Source organism: Mustela erminea, chromosome 18 (genome assembly GCF_009829155.1).
Source record: "Mustela erminea isolate mMusErm1 chromosome 18, mMusErm1.Pri, whole genome shotgun sequence".
Classification (NCBI taxonomy): Eukaryota; Metazoa; Chordata; class Mammalia; order Carnivora; family Mustelidae; genus Mustela; species Mustela erminea.
The window spans coordinates 56,592,893-56,614,500 of NC_045631.1; the positions used below are offsets into that span (position 1 = coordinate 56,592,893).

Here is a 21,608-nt window from a genome sequence, read left to right on the forward strand (position 1 = left end):
TATTCTCCAGAGGGAAGCTTTTTTTTTTTTTTTTTTTTTAAGATTTTATTTATTTATTTGACAGCATAAGGAGGAAGAGAGGCAGGCGGGGGAGCAGTGGGGGGGAAGCAGGCTCCCTGCTCAGCAGGGGCTGGATGCGGGGCTGGAGCCCAGGACCCTGAGATCATGACCTGAGCTGAAGGCAGAGGCTTAACCCACCGTGCCACCGAGGTGCTCCCCACCCCAGACCAACTTTGGGACAATTTTTATTTTAGATTTTGTTGTACTCTGCCATTTTCTAGTTTAGTTTGTCATTTGAAAAATTGCTAATTGTTATGCACTAAATTGATTTTGCCACCTCCAGCTTGACAACCTCTGTTCCAGAAGAAAGGCTGAGGTGGGGGGGCGGGATGGGCGAGGGAGAGAAGGGATGGCTGGAGTTGAGGCTAGCACTACTCCACCATGGGGACCTGCATCCACCCAGCGTCTAAAGCTGATACTGTCTCCTATTTAGGGTTCCCGAATTGGTATGCTAAGGGGCTGTATCCGTGTGCTGTAGGTACGTCCCGGCCTCTTTGTGTGGCCCAGGAGTTGTGTGGATATTACCTCCTTTCTTCACTCTTCACGTGGTAGCCGACTCAAAGACGGAGAGCCATCTTCCCATCTCTTAGCCAAGAGGGCCGGAAAGCCTTCTTGATCCCGGGGTGGGCTTATGGGTTCTCTATCGGGATGGCCTCCATGATGGCTGAGCACAGAAGTGACCACCTCCTCCGAAGACAGAAAGGCCCACAGTGTGCAGCTGGGGCTGTAAGGCTGGACCGGGGTCAGTGGCTGGACCTAGAAAGGGGGCGGGGTGCTTCCCAGAGCCCAGAGACAGGAGCAGAGTTCGGGGGATTCTCCAAGGGTAGGCCCCCTGCCCTGCTCCCACCCAGCAATCCCAGGAGGTGGGGTGTGGCTGTTGGGAGTAGGGGGGCTGAAGGCCAAGAACTGTGGTTTGGGGTTGTGTGAAAGGGTCCAGTCAAGAGGCAGAAACCACAGTGACTACTGGACCTGGGAGCGTTCACTGTAGAGAATTAAAATAAAGCTATGGTAATGGAAAAGGTGAAGGAACCCAGGAGTGTGAGAAGCTGCCACCATGGGGGAAGACTTCCTGCGATGGCGTTGGGGGGGTGGTGTGTGGCCTGGGAGCAGCTAGAGACCGGGGGCTGGCCCCACCTTCCAGCCCAGCAAGCTCTCTAGTGCCCCCTGGTGGTCGATCCTGGCAGGGAGCCGGCAGCGGTGGCTCCCAGACCCCAGCATCTGGAAGCCTGACGTAAGGAGTGAGTGTTATGGGTGGAATTGTGTCCTCCCCAAATTCATATGTTGACATCCTAACCCCTAGTACCTCCGAATGTGACCATAAGTGGAAGTTTAGGCTTGTTGCTGATGTAATTAATAAAGATGAGGTCATTGGGGGGGGACCTCATCCATTAGGACAAGTGTCCTTATAAAAAAGGAGAAATTTGGACACAGTCAGGCACACAGAGAGAAGGCCAAGGCCATGAAGGCAGAGATCTACAAGCCAAGGATTGCCACATGTTGTCAGCAGACGGTCAGAAGCTCAGGGCCTGGTACCGATTCTCCCTCACAGTCTCAGAAAGGACGAAATCCGCCAAGACCTTGATTTCAAACTCTGGCTTTCAGAACTCCAAGACTAGTTCAGAACTCCGAGAATAGTTTCTGTTGTTCAAGCCACCTATTTTGTCGTCCTTTGTTCTGACAGCTCTAGAGGACTGCGACAGTGGGTTTGGAGCAGAAGGACAACAGCTGGGCACGATCCCCAAACCTCGCTTGGCCCGGGGGAGAGGAGGCTCACCGTGCAAGGACCCTTGGGCCCGGACGATGGGCATCTCAGCAGCGGTCCCCGTGGAAAGAAGATTCCCAACCCCCAGAGAAGCTCTCCTGGCTCGAGGCACTGTGTAAACCCCAGATGATTGTTCTACCTAGGACCCCCACCACCCCTCCAAATGTCCCTGAGGTTGAATATCTGACTCTCTCGACAAAGGGCAGCTCTGCGCGACGTCGGAGTGGCAGACGCCACGTCAGGCCCGGGTGATGTGGACGTGAGCTATTTCGGGCCACGTCATTTTGACTGGGTCTTTCAGTGACGCCTGTTCCTTGCTCCTCCATGGGGAGGCAGAGCCAGGGCACGTCTGGGGTTTTTTCTGGTTGCTATGGAGATGAGCCCCACCCCGTTCCCAGCCCAGACCTCCAGGCTCTGTCAAGTTCAATGTCCCCAGAGGCAGCTGCAGGGTCTGTTGCAGCCGGTCCCTGCTGAGTGTTTGCGCAAACCTCCCCCTGCCTGTTTCCACTTCTGTGCCTCCCAAACCCCAGAGAGCCAGAAAGACGTGGGCGTCACCTCTGAAGGTGTCCCCTCCGCAGCACTGAGGAGCCGCCCCTCTGATGGAGGGGCCTCAGGGAGAAGAGAGACCAGGAGAGACCAGGAGAGGCTGTCCTGGATATGGGCCCCTCCCCGCTTGGCTGGATGCTCCTTCCCAGAGGCTGGGGGGGGGCTCCTCTTTCTGGAAAGACGCAAGGTGGGGGCATCCTTCGTCCTTCTCACCCACTTTGCTCTCCTTAAACCCACGTCTCACCGAAACGACAGAGTGATTCTAGGCTCTCAAATCTGATCGTACTGTTTCCGCATGTGACACCCTGCTCTCAGGAAAAGTCCAGAATCCTGAGCAGGCTCTGCCCAGCCAGACCTGGCTTGTCCAGCCGGTGCTGTTCCCTGCCCTCACTGCCCTCCCGCTCGGCCTGGCCAGCTGGCCTTGGCTCGCCATCCAGGAGGTCACCCTCGGAAATGCACCCCCGACTCTAGCAGGGTCCCAGGCCACCTTTTCTTTTTTTCCGTCTCCGGGGAAATGTGGGTTTTGTTTTGTTCTGTTTTATTGTGGTGGAGGTGATGAAGTCCCAGAACCTAAGTCAGGTTCGGTGGGGTGAGGAGGTTCGGAGCCGACGACTAAAGAAAGAATTCTTAAGACGTCGTTGGTGCAAAATGGTGGTTTATTAAAGCACGGGGACAGGACCCGTGGGCAGGCAGAGCTGCTGCCCCGGGTTGTGAGGAGTGGCTGGTTATATACACAGGAGTTGGGTAGGTGAGGACAAAGGGGTGTTCAGAAGGGCTATTGGGGCAAAGAATACTATCAGGATATTGAAGGCTTAGTTGCTATCGAGTAAAGACAATTGGAAGTCTGGTGGAATGTTCCATTCCTGCTATCAAGCATCCTTGTTAATAAGATTTAGGTTTAGAAGAAATTTAACTTTATTTACTTTTCCTTCTACTTCCACCTCCTTCGGTTTTTATGGAGGGGAGGGTAACATTAGGCTTGAGGAACTGAGTTCTGTGTCTTTGGAAATTGGGCTATTGATAAGGTAACTTCTTTGTTGTAATCTCAAGGAAATTTGCAAACCAAGGGAGACTCCTGTCTTGCAGGATTGTGATCTCAGCAAGTTAACTATTTATCATTTTATGGCAGTCAGGGGTGCCTGAGGAATGCTACACACATGGAGGGGAACAGATGAAGGGGGGGGTGCAAGGCGCCAGCTTTTGCTTTGTCCTCAGCCAGCCTCCTGCTCCCTCATCAGAGGGAAGGCAAAACGTTTCCTCTGCCTTCCTGGGGTCTCTAGTGGGACATTAAGTCAACATCAAACAGATTAACAGGAGAAAAGCAGACAGATTTTACTTTCGTAGGTACCCAGGAGACTTCCTGGGAAAAAAAGACCCCAAAACTTAGGCCTAACAAGAGGTTGCACCAAGAGGAGTAATTTTGGAGAAGAAGGCTTGAGGAAGTTGTTTTACCAAGGCTGATTTGTACAGATGTCTCTAGGCCTCAACATCCCCTCTCTGGTGATAAGAACGCCCTTTTCCAGCTGGCGTGGGGAGCCCATCCTCACATGGGAGTTTTATCTCCTATTTTCAGGAAGAAAAGGGGGAGGCCAGAAGGCACTTCCTGCGTCTGTAGTCTTTCAAGTCTCTCTCACACAGGAGACAGGTTCTGAATCCCCTCAGCGGTAAGATACACATAACATCAAGTGTACTCTTTTGGGGTGTCTGGCTGGCTGTCGGGAGATCATGGGACTCTTGTTTTCAGGGTTTGAGTTTGAGCCCCAGACTGGAGGCACAGTTTACTTAAAAGAAATGAATTGTTTTAGTATTTATTTATTTATTTGAGAGAGAGAAAAAGAGAGCACAAGCAGGGGGAGGGGCAGAAGGGGAGGGAGAAGCAGGCTCCCCACTGCGCAGGGAGCCCCGACTGACTGGCTCCAACCTAGGACCCTGGGATCATGACCTGAACTGAAGGCAGAGGCTTAACCCACTGAGCCACGCAGGGGCCCCTGTTTTAATCTTGTCAAGGGTACAGTTGGTGTCATTAAGCGCCTTGTCATGAGACCTCCGTCACTATCTCCAGATCTTTGTTATCGTCCCAAACTGAAACTCTATCCCCACTAAAAGCTGTCTAGCCCTCTCCTCCCCCAGCTTCTGGTACCGACCATCCTCCTTTTTGTCTCTGAATTTGTCTAGCGTAGGAAACTCATATAAATAGAGTCGTACAAGATCTATCTTCTTTGCCTTTGGCTTATTTTACTTAGTGTAATGGCTTCGAGGTCCATCCCTGTGGGAGCAGGTATCAGGGTATCGTCCCTTTCTGAGGCTGAGTCATAGTCCGTTATATGTAAATACCACATTTTGTTTATCCGTTCATCTCTCGGTGGACATTTGAGTTGCTTCTACCATATGGCTACTGTGAATAACTGCGAGGAACATGGGTGTCGAAGTATCTGGTCAAGTTTCTCTGCTCAGTGCCCTTGGGTATCTTCCGAAGGCCAGTCTCGGCCCTTGGGCAACAATTATCCTGTAGCCCTTTGTGAGGTCCCATGAGGGCAGGGCATGCCTATTTAGGTCCCTGATACCTGTATCCTTAGCACCGAACACAGTGCCCCACACTGAATAAATATTGTTAAATGAGTGAGCGAAAGTTTCCAGTCTTAGTGAGTGGATGTAATGTAGTGTCCTGGCAAACAAAGGTCTGGACTCATCCCAGCTCCTGAAGAACAGATCTGGAGATCTCCCAAGGGTTGACAAATCCTCCAAGAGTACTGCTTTTGCTCAATTATTCTGGGGAATAATAACAATAGCAACAACACTTCTTGAAAACTCACTCTGGAGGCTCCCGGATGGCTCAGCCGGTGAAGCATCTGTCTTCAGCTCCAGTCATGATTTGGGGGGTCCTGGGATGGAGCCCCACATTGGGCTCTCTGCTCAGCAGGGAGTCCACTTTCCCTCCCAACCCTGCCTACTTGTGATTTCTCTCTTTCTGTCAAATAAATAAATAAATAAATAAAATCTTAAAAAAAAAAAAAAAAGAAAAGAAGAAAGGAAAGAAAACTCATTTTGTGCCAGGGCTTATGCCAACCACGTCACCTAAATTATCTCTTTCAATCTTTGAAACAATGCTGTGCCATTCCAGTCTTATCCTGTTCCACCACGGAGGAAACCCAGGCATGGAGGGGCTCCAGAACCTGCCCAAAGTTTACGGCCAGTAAATGGCGGAAGAGGAATTTTTAGCCAAAACTTTCTGATTCCAAAACTCACACTCGAAAACATTCTCCACTGCTGGGGCAGAAAAGCGTTGCTTTTTATATTAAAGCAAAATGGGAGCTCTTATGGAGTAATATTCAAAGTCTGAATGTCTTTTAAAGATCAGGTACACAGGATACCAAAGCCTATTTCCTGCCTGCCTCAGTGCTCTGCGCCATGGATCTCTGAACTTGGGTCACCCCGACTCCTCCGAGGGTCCTGGGGAAGGAGGTGGAGGGTGAGGGTGAAGCCCATGACCGCCTCCTAAGGGACTCCTGCAGTTCCTAGAATCTTCTGGAAGATGTGCTGTGTAGCAAGGAAGTGGCCTACATCCCACTCTTTGCATGGTAGCATGTAATGGGAAAGCGTGTGTCATATGTGGGGCTGACTGGGCTGCAGACCCTGCAGCCAGATGCCACCTACACCCCTGCAGGACCTTTAGCACCAGCCCACAGGGCCATGGTCAGCCCTCAGCCCCGCCCAGTCCAGCCCTGTCTTCCTGGCCAGGCCCTCCGGGCTTAGCCACAGTCTGGGTCCAGCCTCCCGCTGATTCTGTGAGGGACGAGTAGGGAGGGGAGAGGATGGGGCCACTTTCCTCCTGGAGTGTGTGTGTGGGGGGGGCAAGTGCAAACTGGGGAGGATACAGGGCCTCGCCTGCCTCACCAGAGCGGTGCTTAAGGCCACAGCTCAGTCCATTGTTGGGAGCTCTGGAGCTCATTTTCCCACAGACACAAAGCCCAAGTGGAGGTTGGCTCCCCGCCTGGCCCAAAGGAGCCAGATTTAACTAAGAGCAACACAGCCTCTCCACCATTGTGTGTGACCAGCAGGGGCTGCTCGGCGGGGTGGGGGTGGGGTGGCTCTGGCCGAGACTCAGGCAGGAGCTTGGAGACCACAGGCTCTCGGGGCAGCTCTGCCAAGGGCTCTGGTGGCCGTGGGAACTGGGGTGCAGTGGAGGGCCATTCTTACACAGGCAACACTGCTGGGAAGCTGGGTGTGTGCACGTGTGTGTGTGTGTGTGTGTGTGTGTGTGTGTTTAGATTTCTAGGCACAGGACTTACCTAAGCCCCGGAATGTGGAGCTGATATCCCGGACGGGGTGGAGCCAGGGCAGTTCCAGTATGGCCCCGTGCCTCAGTTTCTTCATCCGGAAATGCTGAGCAGAGAGCCTGATGTGGGGCTCAATCCTAAGACCCTGGAATCAGGACCTGAGCCAAAGGCAGCCACTTTAACCAACTGAGCCACCCAGGTGCTCTTAATATTTATTTTTATTTATTTTTTTAAATTTTAAATTTTATTTGTCTATTTGACAGAAAAAGAGAGAGATCACAAGTAGACAGAGAGAGAAGCAGAGAGACAGGGGGAAGCAGGCTCCCTGCTGAGCAGAGAGCCCGATGTGGGGCTCGATCCTAGGACCCTGGGATCATAACCTGAACGGAAGGCAGAGGCTTATCCCACTGAGCCACCCAGGTGCCCCTATTTTTTTCTTTTATACACTTTCTCTTTTTGCCAGCCATCTGGATGAAGCATGCACTGCCTCCTCTGCCAGCCCGCCCTGCCTCAGTGTACCTCCTTGGAGCCTCAGATCTTCTCCAAGCACCTCTTTTTTTTTTTTTTTTTTAAGATTTTTATTTATTTATTTAACAGACAGAGATCACAAGCAGCAGAGAGGCAGGCAGAGAGAGAAGGAGGTGAAGCAGACTCTGCCGAGCAGAGAGCCCGATGCAGGGCTCCATCCCAGGACCCTGGGATCATGACCTGAGCTGAAGGCAGAGGCTTTAACCCACTGAGCCACCCAGGCACCCCATTCTCCAAGCCTCTCTCACACACACCGCCCCGCTTGCTCTAGCATTATCCCAGAGTCACCAAGCAAGGGCAAGGTTGAGGAGAACGCCCCAGGTTGGAGACAACGCTGAAAGCCGGAGTCCGGCCCGGATGGCCCATTGCTAGCTGTGCAGCTCGGGTGAGCCAGTCTCCTGCTCTGAGCTCTAAAGCTGTGGTCGCTGGGATTTGGCCTTATGATGCATGAGGTTCCAGGAGCTCTGGAAGCCTGGGATCATTCTGTAAGTGGCAGGGCCCGCCAGGGCTCCAGGCTTGGCTAGTCGGGGCCGAATTCCAGCCAGGGGCCCCCTCTGTCTAGCTCACGATCCGTGACATGCCAGGGCCCTGCAAAGCCAGGGACCCGAGGTTCTTTACAAAGGGAGCGTGTGAGGCAGGAAGTGCCAAGCCGGGGGAGGAAGGGCTGACACCCAGCAGAGGATGGGGCAGTGGGGGGGTGCTCTGTGGAAGGGGGGAGGCTGGCTGCAGGTGCCCGGACTCTAGCAAGCCCCCCTCGGTCCATGTGAGTGACGGTGACAGGAGCTGCCTTCCCCATTCTGGAGAGCTGGGGGCCCTGGCTGCCAAGGAAACCGTTTTGAAAACACAAAGCACCAGGAGCAAGGAGGCCCCGCCCGGAAAAACAACATCCTGGCTGCTGGGGCCAAGGCAGAGCTCTGAGGAGGGGCTATTTTTAGCAGCCCAGGCAGGGGAGGACTTGTATGGCCTTGCTGTCTGGCTGCATAACTCACCCATTGTCCCGTCTGACCTTGGGCTAGCGATGGAGAGGCCTCTGTCTGTCCCTGTCTTCCAGGCCCGGACGCCTCGAGGGGGCTCCTGGGCCACAGAGAACCCAGGGACCAGGACTGGCCTGGAAACACTCTCGCTGTGTAGCCTCTGGGGTGGGCACCCCAGGCCAGGCTGCGGGCCCTGGGGCAGCAGGGGGCACCGGGCCTTATTGGGAGAGAAGCAAAGGCTCTGCAGGGGTGCAGGGCCCGGGGGGTCCCCTGCGTGGAGCCCCGTTCCAGCTGCGCGGCTGGGTGTGGACACGGTGAGGCGGTGAGGCCCGCTCTGGAGGAAGAGGACAAAGAACCCTTTCTTGGAGATATTCTCGCCTCCAGCCACACCCTGGGGCCTGCTGGGCCACAACCCTCCCGGGCTGAGAAGGTGTGTGTGTGACAGACGCTGGAGCTCTCCAACTTTCTTACCCACGCCCAGGAGTGGTGTCCTGCTCTGGAGTGGGGTGGGGGGGGCGGGCAGTGTGCGGTCCACATTTAGCCTTGGACATGAACACCAGAAGGCAGGTCCAGGATTGGATTGTGGCATCCAGGATGAAAATAGCTCACAGGGACAGGCCATGAGGCAAAGGCTCTGGCAGCCAGAACAAGTGGGGGGCTGGTCCCCTTGGGAGAAGCCGCCTTAGCTCCCCCAGCCCAGAACTGGGGAGCGGGCTGCCCCAAAGGGCAGAGGCCTTTTTTCAGCCTCCTCCTCCTGGGCCAGGGCTCTCCCCCAACCTCTGCCCCCCACTCCAGGAATCCTGGAGACCGGCTTTTCAAGACCAGCTCTCCAAAGATGAGATTTCTTGGTAGGTGGAGAGAAGGATAGAAAAAGGAGTCATTCATTCAACAAACATTTATTCAGAACCTACTGTATGCCAGGCACTGTCCCAGGAACCTGGAAAGGGTGGGGGCTGGGTAGCCTGGATATGCCCCAGCTCTGGCTTTCCCTCCCAGAAACAAGGCCTGTGGAGGAACAGGGTCCGAGGGGCACCGGGAGGGGCCTGGGGGCCTCCTCCTCGAGAGGCGGAAGGCCAAGTATATGGAAGGTGGGGGCCTCCAGGAAAGAGAAGCCTGGGGCGGTGGGGGGCTCCGAGGTGCCTTCCGTCGGGCATCACCTCCTCTTCAACACGGAGATGCAGGACTTCTTGAGGGGCCCGATCTGCAGATGGGCATCCACACTCTCCAGGAAGAAGGCGGGCTTGAGCCTGCGAGCGAAGAGTCCCGCAAAGTGGCTGTCCAGGCGGCTCTGGAAGGGGTCGATGGGCGAGGCCAGGGAGCTGCTCCGGCGGGCCCGGGAGGCCTTCAGCCTCCGAAGAAGGCTCATCTTGCCGTCCCGCACGGCATAGAAGGTCAGGGCGCGGTCGGCGTATTCGAGGCAGATCCCGACGGTGGGTGAGAAGGGCTGGGGCAGGGGCGCCTCGAGCCCGTGGAACCAGACGGAGAAGCTCCGGCCGTTCCACTGCAGGCAGCAGGAGTGGGCGTTGCGGCCCAGCCGGCCCCGGTCGTAAGGCTCTTGCGGGGAGAAGTCTTCGGCCATGACCCCCACACTGACCCAGCCCTCGATGATCTCTACCTCCCAGTAGTAGGTGCCCCGGTCCAGGGCGCCCTCGCCCAGCACCTGCTCGCAGTGGGTGAAGCGGGTGGGTGACTCGGGGTAGTTGATGGGACACAGCACCCTCTTCACACCTTTGGTCCCGAACAGCTGCAAGTACTTGTCTGCCGTGTCGCTGTCCAGGTCCACGATGTAGGCAACTGCTCCCGCGGAGGGGGGAGAGACAGGGGGCTCAGGCGCAGGCGCGGGCGGGACAGCCCCTCCCCCAGGCACCCCCCTCCCCAAACACAGTCTCTTGGCTCCTTAGTGACCAGCACGCCTCAGCCCCACCGGAGAGCACCCCGAGAGCGGACCCAGTTCGCCCTAAGGATAAGGGGAGTGGGAATCCGGGTCTTCTCGTGCCAGGGCTCAGCCTAGCAGCCTTGGGAGGGCCTGGTGCAAGCCCAAGGGAGAGCCCAGGTGGCCACTTACACTTGAGGAAGTAATCCCTGGGAGCCTCACTCTCGAGGCTGTTGGTGCTGTCGGGGTCTTGGGACTCGGCATCGGCTGCAGAAGAGATAGTGGGGAGGGGTGCTCTGCAGTGGCCCGTGGCTGGGCAGGGGTGCAAGGCGCCCCTGTGACCCAAATCCCTCACACCCGTGACAGGCACACACCCCAGTATGGCCCCCTGTCTTCACCCGCAAGCCTGGTCCTCCGGGTCTGTCCCTGCTCTACCTCCTCCCCACTCAGCTACTCTGAAGCTAGACGGCGGGGCAGGGGAAGCCCCCTCGGCGCCCAAGGCTGTGGCCGAAGGGGCTGGACTGGTCATTACTGAGCTGTGGCTCCCCTCAGGACTCGTGACCCACCCTGCGCCCAGCGCACAGTTTCTGTCTTCCGTTCTTGAATGGATCCTGGGCCTGGGGGCCTGTGCAGGGAGCCTGGGGAAGGGTGAGTCACCTGGGGGGCCACCCACCTTCTGTGCCCAACTTCTGTAGCTCATCCTCGTCGCCGCCCAGCCCCCGCAGCTGCTCCCACTGGCTGGCACAGGCCACCGTCAGGGCGTCTCTCACCGCCCGCACAGCTTGGGAGGACTTGGTGAAGCTGAGCTCCCTCGGGGGACCGGGCCCAGGGCCACACCCCTCCTCCAGGGCCAGTCTCAGTGCCAGCAGCTCCTGTGCCGGATACGTGACTTTTAAGGCCTTGCTGGCGGCCGCTCCTTAGGCTGTGGGGGATTGCGCCGCTGGATGGATGGCACAGCTCCAGGGGCCCAGACCCCACCCCCCTGCCTTCCCTCTCCATTCCTTGCCCATTCCCGCTTTGCACCCTCTCTGCCCCCCATGAGCTGCGCTGACCTGCAGGAAGCTGACCGAGTCGGCCTCAGGGACCTGGCTGAGGTCGTGGCGTGCCCGGCTGAGCCTACTGCGCTGTTCCTCCTGTCGCCTCAGGTCGCCCTGGGAGCGGCCCAGCATGGTGGCCTCCCCTTCCTCAATGAAGCCCAGCACCTCCGTCTGGAACCCCTGCAGGACAGCTGCGGCCTCGGTGAAGAGCCGGCACACCCTCTCCCGCTCTGCCAAGGCTGCGCTCTGCATGGGATGACACGGGACTAGGGTGAGGGCAAGAACAGCCCCATTCTTTCCAGACCCACACCTTCCCACCCTGCCCTCTTGTGGGGACAGAGGGACCAGGCCGCCCTGTCCCAGAGCTGCTCGGGCTCAGCGGTGCTGCAGGTGGTGCCGGGAGTGCAGGCTTCTTTGGAGAGGACCAGAGCATGCAGCCGACGCCCATTGCCCGGAGCCCGCTGCAGGACCGCACAGGCACAGGGTCAGCGTAGGGTCCAACCTTGATGAGGGCCACCGTGCGTCGGGACTGTGCGATGCTGGCACCCAGCTCGTCCATGCGGTCCTCCACGGCACTCAGGACTTTGGACTGCTCTGCCTGTGGGCGACACCATTAACTGACACGGGGCCGGCGGAGGCCGTAGCCCTACCTAGGGCTACCAGGCCTCAGCAAGAGGGAAAAGAGGGATGACCCGAGAGTGACATCTGTGTATAGGGGGGGACTGGGAGTGGCCATGATGTCCCATAATAGGCCAGAGGTGCCTCAAGGCCAGGCAGGTGCCATTCCCAAGTGCCTGGCAGCACAGGCACTCTGGAGCACAGGCCGGCAAGCTTGTGGGCGGTCAGCCTCCCCTCTCTGACCAGTGGGCAAGTACAAGGCCATCCATGCTCCCTAACGCTGCTCCCACTCTCTGGAGAGCTCCTTTCAGTGAGGTAGAGGCAGAGAGAGTGGGGTAGGTGCGGCACAGAGGGCGTTCAGCTGTCTCAGGGATCCCTGTCCCCAAAGAGCCTGTGTCCCCAATTTAGGCCTGAAAAATGGGGATTCCGGGCAAGTCCCCTGGGTCTTGTGAGTCACGGCTCCAGGCAGGAGAGACGGAAAATCCCAAGGCCAGCGGCGCCAAGACCGGGCTGGAGGCCAGAGGAAACTGGGGGTGGAGGTAGCTGACGACTGCGAACACATGCTCCCACCACGGGCCCCCGGACCAGCTGGACAAGAGCGGTCTGTATGCTGCGTCCACCCTCAGCCACACTCCTGTCGCCTGCCACACCCATCTCAACCCGATGCCTGAGCCCAGGCCAGATCTGAGCGGGAACCGCCAGGAACCCGGACCGGCGGCGCAACAGCCGCTCTGCCAGAATCAGCTGGTGGGGACCCCGCGGGCCTGACTCTGCTCTCCCTTGCCTTAGACCCCCATCGGCCCAGACCCCGGCTTGCCCTACCAGTCTTTTTCGCGTTCTCTCTGGGCCCCTCCACACCCCATTCCCATCTCGAGCCGCGAGGTGGATGGATGACATTGTCAGAATTGGGAAGGACGGCAAAGAGTCTCAGGTTAGAGGAGGACATTAGGACCCTATCAGGAAAAGGGGTGGGGGGTGGGGATCCCTGGGCCCTCGGCGGCCCCGCGCGGCCCTGACCCGCCCCGGCGCGCCCCCGGTGCCCGCGCCCACCTCCTGGAGGGCGCGCTCCTGCTCCAGCGGCACGAGCTCGTGGCCGCGGTGCTCCTGGGCGGCGCAGGCCTCGCACAGGCACACGCGCTCCACGCGGCAGTAGCGCTCGAGCGGCCGCAGGTGGCGCGGGCACAGGCTCTCCTCCAGCCGGCGCAGCGGCGGCACTAGGCGGTGTCCGCGCAGCGCGGGGCTGCGCTCATGCGGGCCCAAGTGCGCCGAGCAGAAAGAGGCGAGGCAGGAGAGGCAGGAGAGCGCGGCAGGCAGGGCGGCGCCCTCGGGGCACGCGTCGCAGCGCACCGGCTCTTCGCCGCCCGGCCAGGACTCGGGCGCGCAGGGGGCCGAAGGCTCCGGGGCGCTGGGTGGCGCGCTGGGCGGCGTGGGCTCCGGGGCTGGCGCTCCCGGACCCGGACCCGGACCCGGGCCGGGCCCGGGCGCGGAGCCCGAGCCCTGGCGGAGCTGCAGCAGCTCGGACAGCGTGTGGTTCTTGCGGAGCTGCAGGCCGTCGGGGAAGGGCTTCTGGCACAGCGGGCAGCGGGCCGCGCCTCCGGGCCCGCCGGTGCCACCCGCACCGCGGTGCGGCCACAGCGCGCTCAGGCAGGCCAGGCAGAAGTTGTGGCCGCAGGGCAGCGTCACCGGCTCGCGGAGCGGCTCCAGGCAGATGGGGCAGCTGAAGGGCCCGCTGCCGTCCATAGCTCCGCGGCCGCGCGGGCACCGCCTGTTCTGCTCCCGCCCAAGGAGGGACCCTGCCCGCTCGCGCTGCGGCACCGCCCCCTGGGACCGAGGCCAAGGGTCCAACCCCCTTCCGTCCCCGGCTCGGACCGCCCCCAGCGCCGCAGACCCGCCTGTGGGTCTCGGTATACCCGGCGCTGGCCAAGACTTCGCGGGGGGTCTCCGCCCCCGTGTGCCCCACACCTCCGGCCCCGTGTGACCCCGAGGGGCTCCTGCACCACCGTCCCTGCTGGTCCAAGGGGAGCGCGGAGGGCAGAGATTGCGAGGCGGGCACACTGGAAGGAAGCTGGGAAGTTCACCCCTCCATCACCCTCAGTTCCCCCCACAGCCGCCCCGGACTCCAGAGGGACCGGGCGTTCCCACCCGTTGCCACACCGGGCCACTCCAGACCCTTCGCGCTCCAGACCTCCCCGAGGCACTTGTTAGCAAAGCTTCTGAGCTGCTGCTGACTGCAGAGAAAATTAACCGCTGATGTGCGCGTGTTTTTGCCCCTTAGCGACTCTATTTACCCCTTGTGGGGAACTTGGGCTTTTCTAACCCTGAAATGGGAAGTTGCTGTCACCCTCCAAGTCCCTCGTGTGAGGGAATTCAGTTCCCCTTCACGGACCCCCACCCCAACGCCCAGGCACTTGCGGTGTACCTGGGTCTGGAGGGTATGGGTTCCCCAGATGGAGGCATTGAAGGCTCATGCAGACATGCACTTAATGTTTAAAAAAATAAAAATGGCGGGACGCCTGGGTGGCTTAGTCGGGGAATCATCTGCCTTCCGCTCAGGTCAGGATCTCAGGGTCCTGGGATCGAGCCCCGCATCCCCGCATCGGGCTCCCTCCCCGCCCCCTCCTGCTAGGCTGGAGTCTGCTTCTTCCTCTGCCACTCCTCTCTGCTCCTGCCAGCGCCCTGTCGCTGGCTCGCTCTCTCGAGCGTGTTTTCTCAAATAAATAAATAAAATACTAAAAAAAATTTTTTTTTAAATAAAGTGGCAACAAAATAGATTAGCTTATAACCCAAAGTATAAAATAAACATCCATGGGTTCATACTGATATAAATAAATGACCGGGTAAACAAATGAAGAAGCATAGCAAATTTCCCATTGAGAAGATTGCAAAATAATTGTTGTGGATACTCTGAGTTGGAGCCTGATTTCCCACTCCTTTAAAGCAGACTGTGCATAGTGATTTTCTTCCAAAGGGAGCAAAAGAGTCACTTCACAGTGGCGAAGCCTGGCAAGCATGACCCCAGCAGGGTGATCAAGGTCACCGTCACCAGTGATAGGTCACGTTGACAGTAAGTACTGCTGACAAGACGGTCTTCCTCCCCCAAGCCCTTAGCCCGGTCTAATCAGGATCAAAACACCACACAGGGCGCCTGGCTGGCTCCGGGTCCTGGGATTGCTTCCCACCTCGTGCTCCCCTCTGTTCAGAAAGTCTGCTTCTCCCTCTCCCTCCGCCCCTCCCCACCACTGTGTGATGGCTCTCCCTGAATTAAATAAATAAAATCTTTTTTAAAAATAAAAATAAAAAATATAGAAGAATGGAGACAACCCTTCCTTATCTGCCAGACTTCCTGCTGATGAGAGTCCAAAGAGGAAGAAATAAGAGGGTCAGGGGAGGGCCATTCTATCCAGAAGTGAGGCTTAACTTTTCTCACTGCCAGAGCCTTTCTTGAAGCTAGGTGCACCCCTTTCCGAAGTAATGCTTTTATTTATTTATTTGCTTGTTTATTTATAAAGAAAATTTATTTATTTATCAGAGAGAGAGAGAGAGCACAAGCAGGGGAAGCAGCAGATGCAGAAGGAGAAGCAGGCCCCCCACTGAGCAGGGAGTCGGAGGCAGGACTCCATCCCAGCACCCTGGGATCGTCACCTGAGCCCGAGGCAGACGCTTCACCTACTGAGACACCCCGGCAACCCCAAAGTAATGCTTTTAAATGTACAAAGCAAAATGCATAGGATTTCATGGAAACTGATTACACTGAAATACAGGTACAAAATATTAAGAAGATAAATTTGTGATATCTGTGTTTCTTTTAACATCTGATGGAGGCCTAATCATTTATTTTTTTTAATTTTTAAAGATTTTATTTATTTACTTGACAGAGAGAGAGAGATCACAAGTAGGCAGAGAGGCAGGCAGAGGGAGAGGGAGAAGCAGGCTTCCCGCTGAGCAGAGAACTGGATGCGGGGCTCGATCCTAGGACCCCGGGATCATGACCTGAACGGAAGACAGAGGCTTAAGCCACTGAGCCACCCAGGCGCCCCTAATCATTTATTTTTGAAATGGTGATGAACGTAAGTAATATTTCAGGTTCTGTGTGACCACGTAATATACTGTGAAACTCTCTGTAATTTCTCCTGGTGACAAGTCACAGAACTGCTAACTCCACTGTGGTATGTTCTCTCTGTTTGTAACAGAAAGAAATGCCAAATTTCAGTTTAGAGAAGAGTGAAAATACAGAGAATTTTCTCACCAAGACTCCCAGCTTAAGAATGTCTAATTTAGGGGCGCCTGGGTGGCTCAGTGGGTTAAAGCCTCTGCCTTTGGCTCGGGTCATGGTCCCAGGGTCCTGGGATTGAGCCCCGCATCAGGCTTTCTGCTCCGCAGGGAGCCTGCTTCCCTTCCTCTCTCTCTGCCTACTTGTAATCTCTGTCAAATAAATAAATAAAATCTTAAAAAAAAAAAAAAGAATTCTAATTTAGAAAGATGCTATGCAGAGCCTCCTTCCGTCTTTCCTGGAAGGAGAGAAGAAAACGAAGATCTATGAAATACTAAATGAGGGGTGCAATCTGGGGGGACTCACTGGAAGAGGGGGGCGGATCCTGGAGGGCCCTGTGGAGGAAGGAGCATCTGGGCTTTCACAGGTTGCTAGGATGCGGGCATGCAGAAACTAGAGCAGGAAAAGCTCCTCCAGCTGAGGAGTAGCAGAGGGAACCGGCCTGGGTGTGCCCAATTTGGCAGGAAGGCGGGTAATGAGTTCCATTCGTTGGTTTCCACAGGGATCACCACTCACTCATGACTGTCGCTGTTTGCCAAGCCCCAGGATCAGTTGGGAGGCTCAGGCATAGCGCCACCAAGCTCCAAGGCTTGGCAGGCAGGCTGCCCAGGCTCGCTGAGACCACAGACCCGCCTGGCTCTGGAGGGGTGAGGGGTGCCAGTTGGGCTGGGGCATGTTCATGGACAAGTGCCAGCCGGCCTCCGGCTTCCCAGCCCAGAGCCTGCCCAGGAAGATCTGCGTCCCTAGGAAAGTATAGAGCTGTGATTTGTCAAGACAGTGGTGTTTTTTTTTTCTTTTCTTTTCTTTCAAGATTTTATTTAAAATCTTTACATAGGGACACCTGGGTGGCTCAGTGGGTTAAAGCCTCTGCCTTCAGCTCAGGTCATGATCCCAGGGCGCTGGGATCAAGCCCCGCATTGGGCTCTCTGCTTAGCAGGGAGCCTGCTTCCTCCTCTCTCTCTGCCTGCCTCTCTGCCAACTTGTGATCTCTGTCAAATAAAATCTTGAAAAAAAAAAAAAAAAACTTTAAATAAAAATTTTAAAAATTTAAAACCTCCGAGCCGAAGGCTGAGGTTTTAACCCACTAAGCCACCCACGTGCCCCTCCATCATCGTAGCTTTAAGATTGCCCAACATATTCATTCTCTTTTTGGAATGAATTGGCTCTTAAGGGGAGAAGGTAATGCATTTTTGAGGTCTGCAGGAGCACGCTCACGCCTGCGTCTCACTCTGCCTTTGCAAGAACTATGTCTTGAAGGATGAGAAATGGAATTCCGACAGTTTACGTATCTTGCCAGAGGTCACACAACTCATCCAGAGGAGACAGAATGCAAACCCAGAAAGTGAAACCTGACAATGATCCTACACCTCATATATGAACCTGTCTACAGGGCTGCAGTATTGCTTGAAAGGGAAAGAAAACGGTCAGACTGAAGCAAAAACAAGCAAAAGCCTCCCAGCAAACGGGAGTAATGAGCCAGCCATTCCCAGCCTCGCTCGCGTCGTGTCTGTGAAATTGACATGGGACCCAGACCATGTCCCAAGGTAACACTGAATGGTTTTGATGTACTTTTCTTTTTACGTTGTTTATTTATTTATTTTCAGTAATCTCTACACCCAACGTGGGGATCGAACCCATGACCCCAAGATTAAGAGTCGCATGCTCTTCAAACTGAGCCAGCCAGGCACCCCGTTTGGATCTGTATCCATTTCAAAATAATAGAATTTTAAAAGTAATTAAACTTTTTAAAATTTAAATTTAATTAATTAACATATAGTGAGTGTATTATTAGTTTCAGAGGTAGAGTTCAGTGATTCATCAGCTGTATGTAACACCCAGTGCTCACTACATCACGGGCCGTCCTTAGTGCCCATCGCCCGTCACCCCATGCCCCCAGCAGCAACCCTCAGTTTGTTTCTTATGATTAAGGTCTCTTATGTTTTGTCTCGCTCTCTGATTTCCTCTTGTTCTGTTTCCCTCCCTTCCCCTATGCTCCTGTTTTGTTTCTTAAATTCCACATGAGTGAAATCATATTGTTTTTCTGATTGAATTATTTCGCTTAGCATAATACCCTCTGGTTCCATCCATGTCATTGGAAGTGGCAAGATTTTTCATTTTTTTGGTGGTTGAGGAATATTCCATTGTATCTATATACCCCATCTTCTTTAGCCATTCACCTGTTGATGGACATCTGGGCTCTTTCCCTAGTTGAGCTATTGTGGACATTCCTGCTATAAACATTCGGGTGCATGTGCCCCTTTGGATCACTATGTTTGTATCTTTAGAGTAAATACCCAGTAGTGCAATTGCTGGGTTGTAGGGTAGCTCTATTTTCAACCTTTTGAGGAACCTCCATGCTGTTTTCCAGAATGGCTGCACCAGCTTGCATTTCTACCAACAGTGTAAAATCATCCTCGCCAATATCTGTCGTTTCCTGACTTGTTAATACTTTACTACTTTTGGCCATTCTTACTGGCGTTAGATGGGATCTCATTGTGATTTGATTTGTATTTCCCTGATGTCAAGCAATGTTGAGTATTTTTTCACATGTCTGTTGGCCATTTGTATGTCTTCTTTGGAGAATTATCTGTTCATGTCTTCTACCCATTTCTTGATTGCATTATCTGTTCTTTGGGTGTCGAGTTTGATAAGTTCTTTATAGATTTCGGAAATTAGCCCTTTATCTAATAAGACATTTGCAAATATCTTCTCCCATTCTGTCAGCTGCCTTTTGGTTTTGTTGACTGTTTCCTTTGTTGTACAAAAGCTTTTTTTTTTTTTAAGATTTTATTTATTTGTTTGACCGAGAGGGATCACAAGTAGGCAGAGAGGCAGGCAGAGAGAGAGGGAAGGAAGGAGACTCTCTGACGAGGGGCTTGATCCCAGGACCCTGGGATCATGACCCGAGTCGAAGGCAGACGCTTAATGACTGAGCCACCCAGGGGCCCCAAGAGCTTTTTTTTTTTTTTTTCTTTTAAAGGTTTTATTTATTTATTTGACAAACAGAGATCACAAGGAGTTATAGAGGCAGGCGGGGTCGGACGGAAGCAAGCTCCCTGCTGAGCAGAGAGCCCGATGTGGGGTTCAATCCCAGGACCCTGAGATCATGACCTGAGTCGAAGGCAGAGGCTTAACCTACTGAGCCACCCAGGGCCCCCGCCCCAAAAGCTTTTTATCTTGAAGTCCCAATGGTTCATTTTGCCTTTGTTTCCCTTACCTTTGGAGACTTGTCTAGCAAGAAGTTGCTACGGCTGAGGTCACAGAGGTTGCTGCCTGTGTTCTCCTCTAGGATTTTTTGATAGATTCCTGTCTCACATTTAGGTCTTTCAACCGTTTTGAGTCTATTTTTGTGTATGGTATAAGAAAATGGTCCAGTTTCATTCTTCTGCATGTGGCTGTTCAATTTTCCAATACCATTTGTTGAAGAGACTGTCTTTTTCCATTGGACATTCTTTCCTGCTTTGTCGAAGATTAGTTGACCATAGAGTCGAGGGTCCATTTCTGGATTCTCTATTCTGTTCCCCTGATCTATGTGTCTGCTTTTGGGCCAGTACCAGGCTGCCTTGATGATTACAGCTTTGTCATAGAACTTGAAGTCTGGAATTGTGATACCATCAGGTTTGGTTTTCTTTTTCTACATTCCTGTGGCTATTCAGTGTCTTTTCTGATTTCATACAAATTTTAGGATTATTTGTTCCAGCTCTGTGAAAAATATTGGTCGTATTTTGATAGTAATGTGTAGATTGCTCTGGGAAGCATAAACATTTTATGCTTAAAATGCTTAAAATATGTTAAAATATTTTGATGTGCTTAGTATGCTTAAAATATGTTAAAATATTTTAACAATATTTGTTCTTCCAATCCATGAGCATGGAACATTTTTCCATTTTTTTGTGTCTTCCTCAGTTTCTTTCATGAGTGCTCAATAGCTTTCGGAGTACGTATCTTTTCCCTCTTAGGGAAAGGTATCTTATGGTTTTTGGTGCAATTGTAAATGGGATCGACTCCTTAATTTCTTTCTTCTGTCTCATGGTTATTATATAGAAATATAGCATTTCTGTGCCTTGACTTTATCTCCTGCCATGTTGCTGAATTCCTGTATGAGTTCTAGCAATTTTGGGGTGGAGTCTTTTGGGTTTTTCACATAGAGTATCATGTCATCTGCAGAGACAGTTTGACTTCTTTGCTGATTTGGGTGTCTTTTATTTCTTTTTGTTAACTGATTGCTAAGGCTAGGTCTTCTAGTACAATGTTGTAAAACAGTGGTGAGAGCGGACACCCCTGTCCTGTTCCTGCCCTTAGGGGAAAAGCTCTGTTTTTTTCTCACTGAAAATTTCGCTGTGGGCTTTTGTATATGGCTTTTATGATATTGAGGTATGTTCTATCCCTACACTGTGAAGAGTTTTAATCAGGAAAGTGTCCTATACTTTGTCAGATTTTTTTTTTTCCTGCATCTCTTGAGAGGATCATACAGATCTTGTCCTTTCATTTATTAATGTTGTGTATCACAGTGATTGATTTGTGGATGTTGAAGCACCCTTGCAGCCCAGGAATAAATCCCTCTTGGTTGTGGTGAATACTCTTTTTAATATGCTGTTGGATCCTACTAGCTAGTTTCTTTCTTTCTTTTTTTTTTAAAGATTTTATTTATTTATTTGACAGACAGAGATCACAAGTAGGCAGAGAGGCAGGCAGAGAGAGAAGGAAGCAGGCTCCCTGCTGAGCAGAGAGCCCGATGTGGGGGCTCGATCCCAGGACCCTGAGATCATGACCTGAGCCGAAGGTAGAGGCTTTAACCCACTGAGCCACCCAGGCGCCCCGTACTGGCTAGTTTCTTGGTGAGAATTTTTGCATCCGTGTTCATCAAGAATATTGGTTTGTAATTCTTTCTGGTGGGGTTTGGATTGAGGTCTGGTTTTGTCTGGTTCTGGGATCAAGATAATGCTGTCCTCATAGAAGGAGTCTGGAAGTTTTCCTTCCATTTCTTTTTTTTTGGAACAACTTCGGAAGAAAAGGTGTTACTTCTTCTTTAAATGTTGGGTAGAATTCCCCTGGGAAGCTGTCTGTCTCTTGTTTGTTGGGAGATTTTGATAACTGCTTCCGTTTCCTGGCTGATTATGGGTCTGTTCAGATTTTCTATTTCTTCCTGTTTCAGTTTGGGTAGCTCAGTTTCTAGGAATGCATCCATTTCTTCCAGATTGCCTAATTTTCTGGCTTAGAGTTGCTCATAACATGTTCTTATAATTGTCTTTCTTCAGTGTTGGTTGTGATCTCTCCTCTTTCATTCATGATTTTATTTATTTGGGTCTTTTTTCTTTTTGATAAGTCTGGCCAGGGGTCATTGATCTTATTATTTTTTTCCAAGAACCGACTCCTAGTTTCATCGATTTGTTCTACTGTTCTTTTGGTTTCTATTTCATTGATTTCTGCTCTAATCTTTATTCTCTTCTCCTGCTGAGGTTAGGTTTTATTTGTTGTTCTTTCTCCAAAAAGTAAACAATTTTATGAGCCTTGTAACAAAAGCTGGCCATTCTGTGTCCCAGCTGCTCCAGATGCTTGCTCCCATGACCACCAGCTTTAACATCTTACCTATTACTTTCAGCATTTAGCGCCTCATCTGCAAAGCACATGCTTGTTAGCCTTGAAAATCCTGGTGGATGTTC

The 21,608-nt window shown here is 53.4% G+C and overlaps 1 protein-coding gene across 1 annotated transcript; it reads right to left on the reverse strand.

Annotated features, from left to right (window-relative positions):
* Positions 1-9,020: 9,020 nt before the first annotated feature.
* On the reverse strand, positions 9,021-13,484 carry TRIM47 (tripartite motif containing 47). The gene is made up of 6 exons (XM_032321723.1): positions 12,726-13,484; positions 11,560-11,655; positions 11,073-11,303; positions 10,694-10,892; positions 10,213-10,287; positions 9,021-9,941 (listed from the first exon to the last, which is right to left on the reverse strand). The coding sequence occupies exons 1-6, from the start codon at positions 13,413-13,415 to the stop codon at positions 9,301-9,303; spliced, it is 1,932 nt and encodes a 643-aa protein (XP_032177614.1). The 5' UTR covers positions 13,416-13,484; the 3' UTR covers positions 9,021-9,300.
* Positions 13,485-21,608: the final 8,124 nt, after the last annotated feature.

Bases quoted from the DNA above. Each gene is read 5' to 3' on its own strand.
- TRIM47 (XM_032321723.1), bottom strand. From the start codon at position 13,415: ATGGACGGCAGCGGGCCCTTCAGCTGCCCCATCTGCCTGGAGCCGCTC. The intron at 11,304-11,559 runs GTTGGACCCTAC...CATCCCATGCAG, and splicing joins GCACGGTGGCCCTCATCAAG to AGCGCAGCCTTGGCAGAGCG. The intron at 10,288-10,693 runs GTGGGTGGCCCC...TCTCTTCTGCAG, and splicing joins ACAGAAGTTGGGCACAGAAG to CCGATGCCGAGTCCCAAGAC.